The following is an 18087-nucleotide window of genomic DNA, read 5'->3' on the forward strand; positions in this document are numbered from 1 at the left end:
TAGGTATCTACTTTTCTTGTGGAGAACCAAAGTTGCTGTGCAATCTTTGTAGATATCTGCCAAAATATTCACGAATGCCTCCTTCCACTCCTCGATTACGGCAATGTCTCTATGACTGCCGGTATCTCTACTAGATCGAATGCTTTTTCAATATCGATGAAAGCCATATAGAGAGGTTGATTGTACTCCGCAAGTTTCTCGATTACCTGATTGATGACATGGATATGATCCATCGTAGAATATCCCTTCCTGAAGCCAGCCTGTTCCCTTGGTTGGTTGAAGTCGTGTTGCCCTGATTCTATTGGAAATTACCTGGGTGAATATTTTATATAACACTGAAAGTAAGCTAATGGGTCTATAATTCTTATATTCTTTAACGTCTCCCTTCTTATGGATGAGTATAATGCTGGCGTTCTTCCAGCTTTCTGGTACACTTGAAGTCGTGAGGCATTGCGTATAAAGGGCTGCAAGCTTTTCAAGCATGATACGTCCTCCATCTTTGATTAAATCGACTGTTATTTCGTCTTCTCCAGCAGCTATTGCCCTGGCAAGGCCCTTCTAACTTCATCGCTAGTTATAGAAGGGGCCTCTGTATCCTGTTCATCACTACTTCGAATTAAGGTAGCTTGGCTGTTCAGGGCACTGCACAGGTCAGTATAGAATTATTACAATTATTCCACTGCTTTTACTATGTCACCAAAATTGCTGATGATATAACCCTGGTTATCTTTCAGTGCATACATTTTGCCTTGTCCTATGCCAAGTTTTCTTCTCACTGATTTCATGCTGCGTCGATATTTTACTGCTTCCTCAATCTTTTCCACGTTATAATTTCGGATATCCCTTACTTTCTTCTTGTTGATCAGTTTCGACAGTTCAGCGAATTCTATCTGATCTCTCAGCTCCCTGGTACTTTTGGAGTCGTGAGTCGTTGCGTATAAAGGGCCGCAAGCATTTCAAGCATGATATCTGCTCCATATTTGATTAAATTGTCTGTTATTCCATCTTCTCCAGCAGCTTTTCCCCTCGTCATATCTTTCAAGGCCCTTATAGCTTCATTGCTAGTTATAGAAGGAGCCTCTGTATCCTGTTCATCACTACTTCGAATGAAAGTACCTTGGCTGCTCTGGGAACTGTACAGGTCAGTATAGAATTCTTCCGCTGCTCTGACTATGTCATCAACATTGTTTATGATATTACCCTGCCTTACCCTGCTTAATTATATATTATGTTTCTGTAGGTGTTTGTATAGTTCTCGAAGACAAGCATAATGTTCAATAGCCTGGCAAGGGAACAAGAATTGAGGATCGCCATTCAGCCTCTAAAGTCTGTAAAGGAGTACGTTTATCTAGGTCAATTACTCACAGGGGACCCTGATCATGAGCAAAATTTACAGAAGAATAAAATTCGGTTGGAGTGCATACGGCAGGCATTGCCAAATCTTGACTGGTAGCTTACCACTGTCGTTGAAAAGAAAATTGTACAATCATTGCATTCTACCGGTGCTAACATATGGGGCAGAAACTTGGAGGTTAACAAGGAAGCTCGAGAACAAGGTAAGGACCGCAAAAAGAGCGATGGAACGAGAAATATTAGGCCTAACGTTAAGAGACAAAGAGAGCGGTGTGGATCAGCTAGAGCAAACGGGATCGCCGATATTCTAGTTGACATTAAGAGGGGAAAATGGAGCTCGGCAGGCCATGTAACGCGTAGGATGGATAAACGGTGGACCATTCAAGTTACAGAATGGATGCCAAGAGAAGGGAAGCGCAGTCGAGGACGGCAGGAAACTAGGTGAGGTGATGAAGGTAGGAAATTTGCAGGCCCAAGTTGGAATCAGCTAGCGCAAGATAGGGGAAATTGGAGATCGCAGGGAGAGGCCTTCGTCCTGCAGTGGACATAAATAGGCTGATAATGATGATGATGAGTAACAGTTGTGGAGAGGTCCCCTCAGTCCAGAGTCCCGCCGGGCACGCCTTTCCTCACTGCAGCGATAAAGGTTACCAGGTTCTGCTGAGCCAACAATGATGCTGCGAGAGTCAACCAAGCAGCCGTAGGAGTAAGGGTTAGGTTGGTAGATAATGGGGAGGGGGGGTAGGCCAGGATCATAGTAAGTGAGAGCCATTGCGATGACCACCACACATGTGACATTACGGAGGTGGTTCTTCCGCGAATGCACGCAGGAGATGTAGACGTGTGGAAGAATGAAGAAAGCCCGTCTGGGCTTGTCGGATAAGGAGGCCGTGTGCGCGAGATAGGCCGAGTTGTAAAGGCGGAAACGCGCCGCGTGAAAGTCGATAGGGCTGGAGAGAAATGGGAGGAGGTCGGGAATCGTGTGAGCTTGTCCCAAGGAACTTGAAATGTGGTTCTCGCGCAGCAAAACTAAGTGGAAAGAAGAAGGGACCGAAAGAGAGCCAACTTGCAACTGAATTTATTACACAGAAACACCCATTTTTATGCAAACAGGATTTTCAAGCGCACAACCACTAAGAGCACTAGACGTGTACAAAAAAAATTGAATTGAACTCGCGACTCCGTGCATAGCAACGCAACGACATAGCCGCTAAGACAATGCGGCGGGTGGAACCAAACTACGTTACCGCAGAAGCTGCTGCCGCTGTTTGGCCATAGGTAACTGTTGAAATTAGTTGCAAGAGATTCAGTGGCAGTGTAGCGGTAAATTCTAGAGAACTGTGTTAGCATTAGGTCGCACCATTCTGAACTGCAGGTCCATGATTCAAACCGCGGTCACCACATTGCAAATGGTTGTTCAGGAGTTCACTGGACACACGTCCTGCCTCATCGAGGAGCGAAGTGTAAATATATATGCTCGCTACCTCTACCTTGTCACCGGGTTCACACACTTCACACAGATACCTGTGTCCTAATGCTTTGACACTCCTAATGCTAACACACGAATATATGTTTCCAAGTACAGTAAACTCTCGTTAAGACGAACTCGGTTAAGCAGAGTTCTCGCATATAACGAACAACATGGGAACGTTTGTTTGGTTCTCCATAGAATCAATGCAAAAAAAAAAGCTGGCAGATCCCACGCCCTGTGGGAATCGATGTTATGCGAAGGAGTGTGCGGGGAGCCTACCAAGTTAAAGAAACGACCATGAGAGCACCAAGTCGTAGGCGGCTCTTTCATGACCTACATGACACGCAAGTCATGACATTCATGTCACGAGTCCTCAGGAGTCCCTTTAGCTACATCTAAGAGACCTTAAGGCGAAAGCCTTAGTCATGCTCATGACTATGACTTCGTCCATAAACCTTCAGTCTTTTCCTTCATTTACTACCCTATCCGAACCCATTCCAATGGTTTTTGAGTGTTAATCTTTTTTCGCTGACTCATTGTCATTTTTGCTGAGTCATACTCGTGACTATGACTTCTACCATCATCCTTTAGTGTTTCCTTCACTTAGTGCCCACGTCCGGACCCACTGTAGTGGTTTTTGAGTGGTAATCTTTTCTTCGCCGAGTCATTCTCCTTTTTGCTGAGTCATGCTCATGACTATGACTTCTATCACCATCGTTTAGTACCCACGTCCGAACCCATTTCAGTGACTTTTGAGTGCTAACCTTTTTTCGCCGAGTCATTGTCATGACATTTATGTCATGACCTATCACTTATGTTGTTCATACGCTCCTGTCATACTATGCCAATTTTGGTACCTACCAAGTTAACGAAACGACCATGAGAGCACCAAGACGTAGGCGGCTGTCTCATGACGTACATGACACGCGTGTCATGACATTCATCTCATGACATATCATTTATGTTCGTCATATACGCTTGTCATAGTATGCCAATTTAGGTACTCACCAAGTTAACGAAACGACCATGAGAGCACAAAGATAGGCGGCTTGATAGATAGATAGATAGATAGATAGATAGATAGATAGATAGATAGATAGATAGATAGATAGATAGATAGATAGATAGATAGATAGATAGATAGATAGATAGATAGATAGATAGATAGATGCTGCCAAAGTAAGAAAAGTTCGCCAAGAAATGCGTTGCATTTAAAAAAAAAGCAAGAAATCCGCTTAAGAGGAACCGCCGCCGACGTACTCTTCGGTTAAGACAAACATTCGGTGTGCCCGCCACCGCTACCAATCCTGGAGGCTAGGGTGCTTCCATGCGCCACGCCTGACACCCTAGCCTTCATATATATATATATATATATATATATATATCATAAGAAGCCACCAAACAATGACACCAAGGACAACAAGCGGGAATTACTTGTAATTACTAATTGAATTAAAGAAAGGCTAAATTCACGGAAATGAAAACGGATGAACAGACAACTGTCCACAGGTGGGGAACGAACCCACGTCTTCGCATTACGCGTGCGATGCTCTCACCATTGAGCATCGTATATGTATATATATATATATATATATATATATATATATATATATATAGTAACTGGATTTTTCAATGGGCCAAGCGTATTTAGGAAAATCAGAAGCACAACTTCGCGGTTATCTTAGGTTTATTATTTACCCAACAGTTTCGGTCGGTGGACCGACCTTTTTCAAGGGATATATATATATATATATATATATATATATATATATATACATCCCCTCGCTACCTCTACCACGTCACCGGCTTCCCACACTTCACACACATACACATTTTGCCACGTTGACACTCCAAATGCTAACAACGTAATATATCCGATTCCAATAAGTACTTGGCATTGCAGTGCGTACTACCCATGATGGAACACGTTTCGAGAGCATGGACCAAACTCCAAGAGACCATTTAGCGCCATAACGCCACGACCGACCATAGCAACTAAGCCTTCAGACGCCAGAAAGCTCTCACGTGGCACCACGAGCGTGATGTCGCAAAAGCGCCTCAAAATGCTCGTTGGCGTTAGTTGGCGTTCGGCGGCAAACGCACCCATTTGATTACGAAAACGAGCACAAGAACCAAACTAAGGTGTTACTGGCATTGAAACGACAGGAAGATGCAAGTGAATCAGTTTGGTTTATTTAAGGAATTACGCGCTCGAAGGTGCACATTTGTCACGGTGAGTGTATTCCACTAGCGTTTGTTGTTTCGTGTCCCAATTCCGTAAAGAACATCTGCAGGGGTAATACAGATGGGCTATATGTATAGCTGACTTGATACGAGCGACCTGTCCTGTTTTGAGTCATTTCCGGCGATGACGTAGTTTCCGTGAAAGGAGACCTCGAGTAAAACCGCTTCCGCGGTAAAAAGAAAGCATAAAAGGGCGCCGAAAAGCGTCGTTCATCATCCCAGAGTTGCTCCGAAGATCATCTCCCTCTTCTCTTAAGAGCTTTAAAGGGGCACTGACAGAATGGTAGGTTTAGACTGATGAAGTGAAGCTAGTATTCTTTAGTAAATCTATTTTCGTCAATTTCGCGGAAAGAGGTTTATCATTAGAACACAGAATGAAGGCCAAATTGAAAGCCCCGCCTAAACCCCAGCGCCTGGGATGTCAGTGTGACGTCACTGATTTCACACGCCGCGGCGGCTTAGCGGCTATGCCATTGCGCTGCTAACGACGAGGTCGCGAGTTCGACTCCCAGCCGCAATGGGCGCGCATTTCAATGGGGACAAAGTGCGAAAATGCTCGTGAACTGTCACATCGGGTGCACGTTACAGAACCCCGGGTGGTCAGGATTAATCCGAAGTCCCCCCACAACGGGTGTGCCTCGTAAAAAAATCGCGGTTTCGGCACGCGAAAAACCCCAGAAATCTTTTTTTTTTTTCGGGTCACTGATATCTAAGTACATTTTGGTATTGGAGCGGTCGTGGATCAGCATCAGCACAAGTTCTTACAGACTGCCGAGTTCAGTCTCCGCCTCCCCCAGTTTACAACGTAGTCAAGTTTTGCCATTAATATATATATATATATATATATATATATATATGACTCGCCATTCCGGCCCTGTCAAAGGGGATGTGTATCGAAGCTGTGGAAAACCGCCACTACCACTGCTGCGGGGGTATTCTTTGCAAATTTCACATCATTATATGGCCTATGAAGTGAAAAATTCGGCGTTAACATCCAATGGCACAAAAACGCATTTGACGTCACGTTTGACATGACGAAGAAACGTGATTACGTCATCACAGTCAAACGTTACGTTATGTGATAATGGCACCGTCCCGTGACATTATCGCCTGATGACGTCACGTGAATCACATCAAACGTGACGTCACGCAATGACGTCATCGTCAAGTGATGATGTCACCTGATGATGATGTGTAGTGTTTAATGGCGCAAGGGCCAGCTATAGCCAAAGATGATGTCACCTAATGACGTCATGCGATGCCTCTTGGAGAAGCAGCACACTCAGCGCTTCCCACTTCTTTGCTCTGCCTCCGCGATCGGCCCACATTTTTCTGTGAGCACGCGGCCACGAAAAATCCGGACCAACTAGAGGCTAACAGCTTCGCTGTAAACGTAACTTGCGCCTGTGGGGACACCATCAAAAATGAATGACGTCACAGGCGAGCTGGTGAGGGAATTGCGAGGCGCCGTCGCCACCCCGTCTTTCGTTTTTGCGTCGCTTCCGGTTTTTGTAAAATCTCTTGTGGCGGCAATTGTGGCTTTTCTGGCATTCTGGAATCATAATTTACAAAAGAGTTCAACTTGTGTTGCTCTTTAGTGTTCCTTTAAAAAATTGGCTGAGGTTTAACTCTTGTTAACCTCACACGAGCGAAAGGTCTGTTTGGTTTGGTTTTGCAAAGACTATGCACACAGTATTTGATTATTGCACGGTTCCGCGCTCAGTAAGCTTCTCTATAACGTGCTAATCTGGCCTCCTTTTGCTCCGGTGTTTCAGCAGCCAGCTTTGTCTTTGTTTGAGATTTCGCAGCCCGCCGTCTAGCTATATCTACTGGATGATGGGATTCAGCCTGTCGCCTGCGCTGTAGCGCGCGCACAGACGGCCCAGCCGGCGCGCCATCCATGGCGAGACTGAGCGACCAATCGCCGGCGAAGCAGTCGTTAAGCACTCGCCTGGTCACGTGGTACCGCAGCGGCGAGGCTCCAAGCGAGCACAGCTGCAACGCCTCTCCGCAGCGGATCACGTGCCGTGACGTCACACCTGCCATATTTGCGCTGCAGTGGCTCGCGCTCCGGCGGCTCATGTTCATTGCGACGCGATGAATTACCTTGCGAGACATAGCGTAGAACAGCTCTCGCTCTAAAAACCGGCATCTCCGCACGAGGGCAATCGACCCTTTAAGCCTCGTAAGGTAAACATTATAGCGGACATGTACTACAAGCGTAAATTCAAACGCGAAACAAGTTGAAATGGGCTAGTATACTGTGCTGCATGTACACGCTGGCATACATGTGTTAAGAGTGGCATCATTCATGCTGAAAACGTGAGAATTTTTGATGGCACGATGCTTAAAAACTCGGTACAGAGCGATTGCCCCATATCATTCTCATTTAATTACGCCTGACGTGTTCTTTCCTATTAGCGTTTCAATTAGTGCGGATGGTACGTATACGTTCACGGAGATTAATGAATTGACATCGGATTTTTGGCAAAATGAGCACAGAAATTGAAATATGAGTAAGTAACATCTAGCGCAGTATAGGAAGGTAGCCCTGACAGTGCGTAAAATTTTTACCACGTGTGTGAAAAATCTTTCTTACCATCATGTTCCTTTATCCCTTCTCCGCTTCCGCGTTCCTTTTGCCCTGTTATCAGAGCGTGCTAGCTCCGGATTCATGCATCTTGATGGTAATTAGGGGTGTGCGAAGACTAAATAGAATGCGAACCTAATAGTGCCAGAAGCGAAAGAAAACTAATATCAAATAATTCTCGTTCTCGAATTAAGAACAACCGTTTTCACCATTATTACACAACAATGTTCACAACCTAGTATTTACCAAGTTGCCAAGTTTTTGCATTTACACTGCACGTTATCGAGCGTTGTCTATTAAACCGCGCTAGAGCGTTATGCACAAATAAACACTTTGCTAGCATACACAGGACTCTTAGCAGAGTGCGAATGTCTGTCTTCGCTGTTTGGTTGTGATTAACAAAATTCCGGATCCTTCGGATCTTCTTCTTCTGCATAACTTCGCGTATTTTATGTCTACTGCGGCCGGTGGGATGAAATTTAACATGACGTTGCTCAATTTTTCTATATTTGATGATGCATGCCTGACCTAAAGTATTACAAAACTAGCCGTACCTGCAAATAGTGACTACTCAATTGGAGCATCGAATCGAATAGAACCGTATTCAAATCGTCACTCGAACGTTTCTTATATTCGCACACCCCTATAGGAAAAAAAAACTATTTCTCTCTTCCAACGCCATACTAAGTGCGTCTAGTTCAGGGCGAATGGCACCGCATAGCAGACATAAAAGTCGGGAAGCTTCGTATTGGAACGTGTGACGTCGCTCAGGGAGCGATACCTTTTAGTCTACACCACGGTCATTAGCACTCGCCATTGAGTCCAGAGTGTGCGAATAAAACTACCTATTTGCCCATATTGCTCCATCTGTGATTTTAATAGAGAACGCTTCACACGTGCAGTACTATAACTGAAACTTGCTAACGCTGTTAATATTCAAGGATGTGAACATAATTTTTATTGTAACATGAAAACGGCTGTTCGTTAATTAAACTTTATTCCCAATTTATTCGATATTTCATTCGATAGGAATCACTTCTGGCAATAGTCTATTCGTATTCGATTCGGTTTCGAAGTTAGTATTCGCACACCCCCACTCCGTACTGCTTTTTAAAAAATACATTTCATATACTATGTAGTTATTATTTTTGTTGGGACATAATGTATTATATCTGTAGAGAGTGTGCTAACAGCTGTATTTACTGTAAGAGGCTTTATGGTGATTACTGTAACAGCACTAGTGCTTCGTATCTTATCGTGCTGCCTATATTTACTGTTAAGTACTCTTCTCGTTTATGTTCGGTACCTATAATGTAAGCACTCTATGCCAACTAAAAAACGGGAAGCAGGATGCACTTTTGTTTCCCCGGGCAGGCAGGTGCTAGTACAGGCACTTCAAACTTTTTCTTATCCCCCCTCCTTTCGTTATTCTCTGCACGGAAATAAGGTCATTATTCGTAAGATCTGGCCCCGCAATAAAAAAGTCGCAGTTTCGCCCGACAGGTGACGCATCGATAGCGATAGCAAATTAGTAGACAGCTAATACGAAGTAGGGATAATAGGTTTATCAAGCGTACAAAACTCGGAAGCATTCGCTTACTAAATAAATTACGAAGCGAGGTGTCACGCGCGCTCAGGTGAACATGAAACCCATCTCGTTCGATGACTGCGGAAACTCGCTGTCAAACCGCTGCAGTCAGGAAGCGCGGTAGCAACAGTGAGCGAATTTACCTTTGTGCTGTCTCTCGCTTCACCGCGACCTAAAGGTTCAAAGCACAGCGCATACGAAGCTACCGGCACTGGGTGTACTTTATCCACGTAGCAGATCGCTTTGAAGATGAGGCGCGTGCGGGCGCGAATTTCGTGCACGCCTCAGGTCGCTGTCAAGATACGGCGCCCGCGGGGCTGCGCCGTAAGCAGCAGCCGCCACCGGAGGTAAACGCCCCCCCCCCCTCCCTCCCTTGCCTCACGCGTGACAGAGGAAGCACGCTTCCGCCCCGCCTTTCCAAATCGCGCGCGCGAGATTGAGCCGCTATCGTCGGCTGACCTCCGTAAGCTTTCACTCGCACATACAGTGTACGGCATACAGCATACAGCGTCCCCGTCACCGGAAGGTCCCGGCGGCGGGGATGGCGACGGCAGAAATGCGCTTTGAGGGTCCATATAATTGCTATCGCAATAAAAATGAAAACAATTATTAAAGGAAGAAAGAAAGAGAGAGAGAGAAAGGTTCGCGTGAGAGCGTCGCTTACATGCAATGTACATGCTTTTAAAATGACAGTACGACAACCATCTTTAAAGGCAGCAGCACCACCGCGATGACATGATTAAGTGTAAAAGCCATCATCATTAGCATCATTTGTTGAAACCTTACAAGGCCCCTTGTTGTGATATTGCATAACGGGGAAGCATATATTAAATAGACAGGTCACTACCATGATATATCCCACCAAGTAGTATCGAAGTGAAAGAAAAAGTGTACGTAAGCATGAAAAAATTAAAAAAATATAAGCACACAAATATTTACATATGGCAGTGCACTTACGACTGCACTGCCATAGTTTACTTACATAAAATTCAAAGGGGTGAAATGGCTGCGCTTACAAGCTGACAAGTTGTGCTCATTGACAATGGACTGTGACAGCTCATTCCAATCTTTAACGGCGGCAGGCAGAAAGCCCTAAGCGCTGAAAAGCGTTGACAAGACACGGGAAGTACAGGGTCGGCGTAGAACTGTATTATGTAAAGGAGGGAAGGTATAATAAAGCTCGTGGAAACACAAATTCGCGCTATTTTTCGACGCAGCGCCAATGGGGTCAGAGACAACCCCATTGGCTCAGAGGTGATTTTATGGTTGTGAGCATGCCTTGATGAGATAAATAAAACGACGCGATATTGGATTGTTTCTAGTGGGTTAGATACTTTGATATGGAGGCCAAATAGCTGATCTACATTCCAGTTTCGTGCGGATGAAGGTTTAGTAAGCTACGTCCCAACAGATGCTTGGACAAAAGGACATTGTTTGTTTCAGATAATCGAAGCACATTTTTTTTTTTGCGTCAGAGCCGAGTTGCCGAGTGATCAGATCACAAAAGATCGCTTGTGACGCTTACGCAAAAGGTGAACCTGTATTCAACCTGTGTTTGATTGAAACTGTGTTAATGGCGTTCACTTGAGTGGATAAAATATGTGGATATTAATGGCGCTTGCGTGGAACATGCATGCATTTACATTTTGTCAAGTTTCAATGAGACACTGCGATTCTATTTTTGTTTAAGTCGTCCTGAATAATTCTTTGACCTTGGTTAGACGATATGCGGCGATAAAGGTTGTCATCGTCAGCAAAGAGACAGATGTGATAGTTAATGACATCGCAAATATCGTTAATACAGATTAAAAACAGAAGACGGCCCCAGAATGGAAGCCCCTATGGAACACCCAAGATCGCTTAACTCGCGTCTCGCCAAATGATGGCTCGCGATATAGTCGCGCATTGAAAGCGGTCAGTAAAGAAACGCTTAATGCAGCATGCATAATACTAACAGGAGTCAAGATGAGGCTGTGAGGAACAGCGCAGTACGTCAATGCAACATATCGCTTTACACGCATATACGTCCTAATCGGTGGGCCGTCTCGCGCATTGGTCCTCATCGGTTCGTCCTCAAGTTACCCGGCGGTCGTGCCACCGGTCTTGTCCGAAGGCGCGGTGCTCGATTGAGCTAAGTATCTCTGGCGGAGAAAGAAAGCACCCGCGCCCGCTAGCGCCAGCCCGAAGACAACGGCGGCCCCTACGAGGAGCCACGATAGCCAAGACATGCCTTGCTGGCCCGATGACTGGTCGCCGCACAGACCCGTCGACAGCTTGCACCGGGTCGAGGGCGGGCAGGCGCTACACGTGGTGCCGCTCAGGTACACCGGCCGCGTGACCACGTTTCCGCCCTCGTAGTAGTTGCACGTGTACTTGCGCATGTGCGGCAGGCGCGTCCCCGTGGCGATGTAGTAGGCGTAGCCGCAGCCCACGTAGCGACTCTTGGCCCAGACAACCTGAGTGAAGTGGCCCGTTGCCTTGCGCGTCTGCTGCCTCGGGAACCCGGACACGAGGTCCGGCGGGTAGTCCGCGTACTCGTTGAACCACCCGTCGATGACGGGCTTCCAGTCGGGTCCAGCAGGAGGGTGCGACGAGAACTGCAGCCCCAAGTTCTGGCCCGTGATATCGAAGCGCGTCGTGAAGCGGTCTTCGTGCTTGTCGTGGTCCAAGCGTCCGCCGGGCGGTACGCAGAGGCTTGCGTGGGCCTGTCGCGACACGAAAACGGCGCGATACACTTGCCACTGCCAATATGATGCGAAATCGCTTTTAATGCGCTAGCATTAGGAGCGTGAAAGCGGAAAAAAATGTCTCTTTGTGAAGTCAGTAACGTGGTCGAGGTAAAGAAGGGAAGGAAGAGCTTAGAAGAGCGAGCGTGCGTGCGTGCGTGCGTGCGTGCGCGTGTGCGTGTGCGTGTGTGTGTGTGTGTGTGTGTAAACACATAAGCGCACAGGTAATTCTAAGCAGAATTCTTATCATTGAGCTGGGTTAATCGAAGAGGCGGACATTAGTAGCTCGAGAAGTCGAAACACATATTCAACTAATTAACAAAAATTGACTAATCAACTTCTTCGTTAATTACTTTACGACACATATTGCAATTTGCACATTGTAGCCGGTGAGTTTGCAAGACGCATCCCTTCAAAATGAATTTCCAGGAAGACACCAATTTCGAAATATTATTTCCCAAAGTGTGGGACGAAATACATGGGCGTTTCAGTTACTTTTGTGCTTCAATGTATATAACAGCATTTTGGTAACAAAGTAAGTGTAACAACAGTGCATTTTTACGGCGAGTTTGATGGGGCATATCTCCAAACTGGGGTCATTATTCTGGAAATTCATTCCAAGTGTATATGCCTGGCAAGCTCAACGGCTACATTTCGTAAATCGCAATATGTGCCACAGAGTAATTAACTAAGAAGTTATTTAGTGAATTTTTGTTGATTAGTTAATAATAATAATAAAGTTTAGTTTTCATCATCACACTGATAAAGGAACCTGTAGGTAAAAGCTGCTCTTCGTAGAGGCAGCTTTAAAGGCCCACAGCTACCTTCGTACAGAACAGTCAGCAGCGGCAATTGCAATAAAATGCAACATACAGCAATTTACTGCCATTTCAATTAAATGCAACACACAGTGAATCTGCTTTAAAACATAGAGAGAAATATCTTAGTCTCATAATCATACAAAGCACAAGAACAAGATGAAGGCGAACGAAGGGCCAATGTAGTTTTAAAATCTAACATATGCCGCTTGCGCAATTCAGTCGAAGCACATTGAAGAAAATATATACCACCTTTCACATGTTTATTTAGTAATGTAGGTATTATGTAGGATGGCTAATCTTCACAATAATTTGTTTTCGGGGTAGTCACTTTCCACGGTGCTTTATTTCGTGTATGAAACGTTGTAATGCTCTGCTGTAGATGACACAGGTCGTATAGAAAATGTCCATTTTCTTTACCTTCGCTCCTGATCGCTTCAGCTAATTTAAAAGTGCAGAGGTTAAGGACAGGTAAAATTCCAGCCTGCTGAAACAATTCACCATATCGAAACAATATGTGTTTCGATTTCTCGTGCTATACACATATCCGCCTCAATGAATACCCAGCTCAACGATAACAATTATGCTACCTGCCACAGGCGATTTGTAAAAAATTCCGTAAAGCTCAATTTTGAACACCCGGTGTATATAGTACAGCTGACGCTTGCTCCGGACCACCGTCACTTTCACTTCGCTCCTCGAAGAATCAGGACGTGTGCCGAGTGAGCTCCTGAACAGCACTTTGCAATGTGGTGAACACGCTATAAATCACGGCTTCAGGACCTCAAGCAGGTGCGACCTAATGTTAACGCATTTCTCTCGCATTTACCGCTAAATCGCCAATAAATATTTTCACTTATCTACCTATCACCGCACAGTTTCCGACGCGTGTGCCGTAAGACAAAGACCTAAGGTTAGTAATGGTACGGCAAAAGCATGTGGCTAGGTAGACGTCGAATCAGTTCTCACGCATGCAGCAGGCCCTTTTAAAGCTGACCTCGAAATTAAGAGGAGCCACTCCGTATAAGACACTATTCGTGCGTGTAAACACGAATGACAGCAGTAGGCTTCGCATGTGTTTAGTCGAAACAACGCTATATTACCCGGAACATACGGGGAACAAGATTTAAGGCTGTAGAATAACGTAAGACCTATGACCGGCCCATGCGTCGTCAAAATGTGTTGCAACGCCGTGCCAGAAGTTGTTACAGCGTGAAAGGTTCTCGACCTACCCGAGACATCTGCCCTCCATCGGCCGGCGGATCTTTCAAGATCACGCCTTCATTTCAGCATGCGATGGTGTGTTACCGAGCCCGGAAGCCAGCTACAAGTGACGCAATCAAAAGCCGCGCATCAGAATGGTCGGATATAATCGGTCATGTAGAGGAAATGGACCGGTCTGATGTTCCTTTTGTGATTAATCACTAGTCCCTGACTTCTTTTAATATTTTTATTTTATTTTTGGCAGCAGGTGACAAACAAGAACTGCATAGGCAGCGTCTTCCACCGTTTTTATGGAAACGACTTCGAAGTACGATATATCAGCACAGGGGAATGTAAATTCTTAAGTTCACCAAGCTGGCACCATTAAGCCTCATGCAATAAGCTTTGGAGGGGTGCCCGCAGGTGGTGAACCCGAAATTGTTGTTCGGCGTGTTTTTACCGGACCCTGCATCGTGCCGTGCGCTATATGCGGACGACTGAACAAACATCACGAATAACAGCAATCGTAAATTAATTAGAGCCGATGGTCAAAGCGGTTCTTTGAATATTTCTCGTGCGGTACATTCGACCGGTCGCTTTTCTAACGCTTTCGCGGTGCGTGCTACAATTCAGCTGGTGAAAATAGAGACTTCGCCACACACTGGCGTGGATCATTCAAAACACTGCACCCTACATGAGAGCGCTCGGAGGCGGTCCAACGTAGGTCGTCTTGAGCCGGCTTTCGGTCATGAATTGGCGATCAAGACCCAACAGCAACTTCCGTTGCTGGCGCGGCGTCTGCAATACAGCGGTAGCTATGCGTGTGCACAACCCCCCCCCCCCCCCCCCCCCCCCCTCCCCCCTCCACATAGTTTGCTTCTACGTTTACAATGTTTGTTTAAAACAGAAGCAGTGCTAACGTGTTTCCGTTCGGTTCCAGCGCTCGCTCACAGAAGTCTTTCTGTCGCACCGATCTTGAACCGGACACTTAGAATTCCGCGGTATTGTCAAATTCCGCTATGTCTGCGTTTTGGGCCCACCAGAGAAGGCGTAGCCATCCTATGATCCAATCACAGCTGTCAAAATGGTTGATTTGAAAATGGGGCAGATTTTAGAGTGCCCAGAATAGGGATCCCAGACTCCGTGTCGTAGGAATCCGAGTCGAAATGTTCCATTAAGCAAACATCATGGTAATGCCAACAGAGCCACCAGGAGTTCCAGTAAAGCGAACAACAAAGGGAAGTCGCCAAATGATCACCTGCGCCACGTCGGCCATTTCGTCGTCCCACAACAGCTCCTGCATGTCGGCTGCCGCCGGAAATCCCGGCAGTCGACCCTTTGCGACCTGGCTCCGGTAGTCGTTGTGCATCTTCAGAATACGGGCGCGCTCGGCCGCGTCCACGCCGCTAACGGTCACCTTGCACCAAGAAGCGGGACTCTGGCAGGCAGTGTGAGTCGGTCTCTTGCGGTACTCGGGGCGGCATACGGCCAGGACTGGCGTGGACGCGGACATCCACGCTGTCACCGCCAGCAAGAGGGAGCCGGTAGCCCAGAACGCCATAGTTTATGGCTGAGCTTTTTGGTTCGGCTTTCGTGCTAGTTCGGGAGAGTCGCAGGTGTGCCGAACCTCCGTCGCACGCCCGATCGCAGCTCCTTCCTTTTTCTTCGTGAGAACACGTGCGGAAATGATGATGATGATGCTGATGATGCTGCTGCTGATGATGATGACGATGATGATATCCTTAAAACATGGCACGTACCCACTATGGGGGATTGGCGGAAATACCTCGTGCTTGTTTTGTCTTTCTCCAGATAATGACAATGATGATGATACTAGTAATAATAAAAATAAGAATAATAATAATAACGAGAATAATAAAGTTAGAAGTCGTGGACAATATTACGTTATATTGATATTTAGCGGGTATTGTAAAGACGGTAGTGCAATCGGTAGCAGCCATCTATTTCACGCTTGGAAAAATAAAGTCATTTTCACTCGATTATGTTGATGGGTATACCTGTCTTGAACACGGCATCCGGTCCAGCGCCTTGCCCCTTGTGCGAATTCTGCCGGGACACTGAGACGATTGATATATATTTTTAATGCGATTAGTATTCTTTGGGAACTTCGCTCCGTTTTCTGTCCGTGGATATCTAATGTTGAATTCCAATGGCGGAGTCAGAGCAAGTTTTTCTGCTCGTTTCGGAGCAAGTTTGTTCCAATGACAGAGTGAGGGCGGGAGTAAAGTGTTCCAATGAGAGAGTCGGAGTGGATTCAGAGCGGGAGTCACTCCGTGGAGCAGGAAAAGATGCTCCGCCAAAATAGGCGGAGTGGACCGGAACTCTGCGTGACGCATTTCCTTTACAACGTTTGTCTGCTGGGGGGCGCCACCTGTCGCGACTCGGATAGTTCGGCAAAGCGTGCGGCATAGCTTCTGCTACTCTACAGCGACAGCTCCGAGTCGGAAAGCTCAAGTTCTGACACGAGCGATTTCTCGGAGAGTAACAGCGACGCTGAAACTGCCACTTACGAGCGGGAATTTGAAGGATGTTCCGCATTCCCGCGATGAGGCCCAAAGTAGTCGGCTAGACGCCTACCATGTTTGTCCGCATACTGTGTGCTCACCATAGCAGACAAAATCTGCTGCGCGCTTGGCGAGATATCCATTCCGCACTTTTAAGCAGCAGGTGAACGGCGCGGAATAGACAAGTGACCGGTGCGGTGGTGCTGTGAGCAAACAGCGGAAGGGAATGACAACACGCAAGGTATCCTGGGTAACTCAGCGCCCGAAGGATAGAACTTCCGCTTCCGCCTTGCTCCGGCGGCGCAGGTTGTGTTCCACTCGCGGATTTGGAGGCGTTGCTCTGCGCCAGAGTCGAGTGCTCGCTCGCGGAGTCCGTTGGCTGCTCCGGCTCCGCCATTGGAATTCAACATAACCTCTTTCACTCCAACTCGGGTCACTAGTAGGTAGTCCATTTGGTTGGTGTGCTGAGGGAACAGAGTTCAAAACCAACTGTTGGCCCAACTTGGGTGACTGGGTATGGGACACCCGGCGTGTGCCGCTGTTCATTAAACCTCGTGGACGCCAATTTGAGTCACTGGGGAAAGCAGGGTATGTGTACAGCACTGGACAAGTTCTGTGCCACGTTGTAGTGGCGCATACTCTCCCCCCCCCCCCCCCCCCCGGTTTGTGGGAATGTGCCACTTTTCAATGTGCCACTCTTCAATCGTACGATACATGTTCAGACAATCGTTGTTAGTATTATAGCCAAGCTGTTAGCCTCTAGTTGGTCGGCATTTTGCAGCGAAGCTGTCTATGACTAGGTTCCCGGGATTTGTTCGTGGCGCAACGTAGACCGAAAACTAACGTCATCAATGTCTCATACCCCCAAATTCAATGGCTCATACCGCCGTCAGGCAGAGGATACAAGCACTCAGCAAAGTGAAGCGAATAGTGCGTACGTTTATTAGAATCATGCATACAACATGCAGAACAGCATACGTTTCAATAAAAGAACAAGCCGAAGACAATCATCCGAACCACGTAATCGATGATAAGGCGCTCCTGATAACAACGATAAGCACGCAGCGCTCCCCGCATACGTTTCCCGGTAAAGATTACTGTTGCGCACGCTGCCGCGTCGACGGCAGCTTGCGACGTGGGGAGTGGTGCCCCTAGCCTGTCGTAAATGCAAGAACCAGCCTATCTACTAATTTTAATTTAGTGGCCGCACCGCTATGGGTGGCGGCGTACTGCGAAAATCATCATTACTCCAATTGTTACCATTACTCTAAATTACCATTGCTAACATTACTCTAAAGCAATAAAGAGTTGCACCCCCCCCCCAGCAGCTGTAGGGGTGGTTTTCAACAGCTTCGCTGCACATTCACTTTCGCAGGGCCGGGATATGGCGAGTCAATTTTTGTATTCAGACACGCGGCACGCGCAGACTTCGAGGCGGCGCAGCTAGATGGCGCTGCCTGTTCCGAGTAAAACGCTACAGAGCAGCTCGCATGCGGTACGCGCTTCATACGTGATGCGTTTCGGCGGCGGCAGTACTGTGTGCCTCAACAATGCTTCAATGCTAATCGC

At 46.7% G+C, this 18087-nt stretch overlaps 1 protein-coding gene across 1 annotated transcript; it reads right to left on the bottom strand.

The window, feature by feature from the left end:
- Window positions 1-1950: 1950 nt before the first annotated feature.
- LOC119444991 (CRISP/Allergen/PR-1) lies at window positions 1951-15546 on the bottom strand. The gene is made up of 3 exons (XM_037709323.2): window positions 15252-15546; window positions 11477-11951; window positions 1951-2030 (listed from the first exon to the last, which is right to left on the bottom strand). Exons 1-3 carry the CDS (start codon window positions 15504-15506, stop codon window positions 1951-1953), a joined length of 810 nt encoding a protein of 269 aa, XP_037565251.2. The 5' UTR covers window positions 15507-15546.
- Window positions 15547-18087: the final 2541 nt, after the last annotated feature.

Source organism: Dermacentor silvarum, chromosome 3 (genome assembly GCF_013339745.2).
Source record: "Dermacentor silvarum isolate Dsil-2018 chromosome 3, BIME_Dsil_1.4, whole genome shotgun sequence".
Taxonomy (NCBI): Eukaryota; Metazoa; Arthropoda; class Arachnida; order Ixodida; family Ixodidae; genus Dermacentor; species Dermacentor silvarum.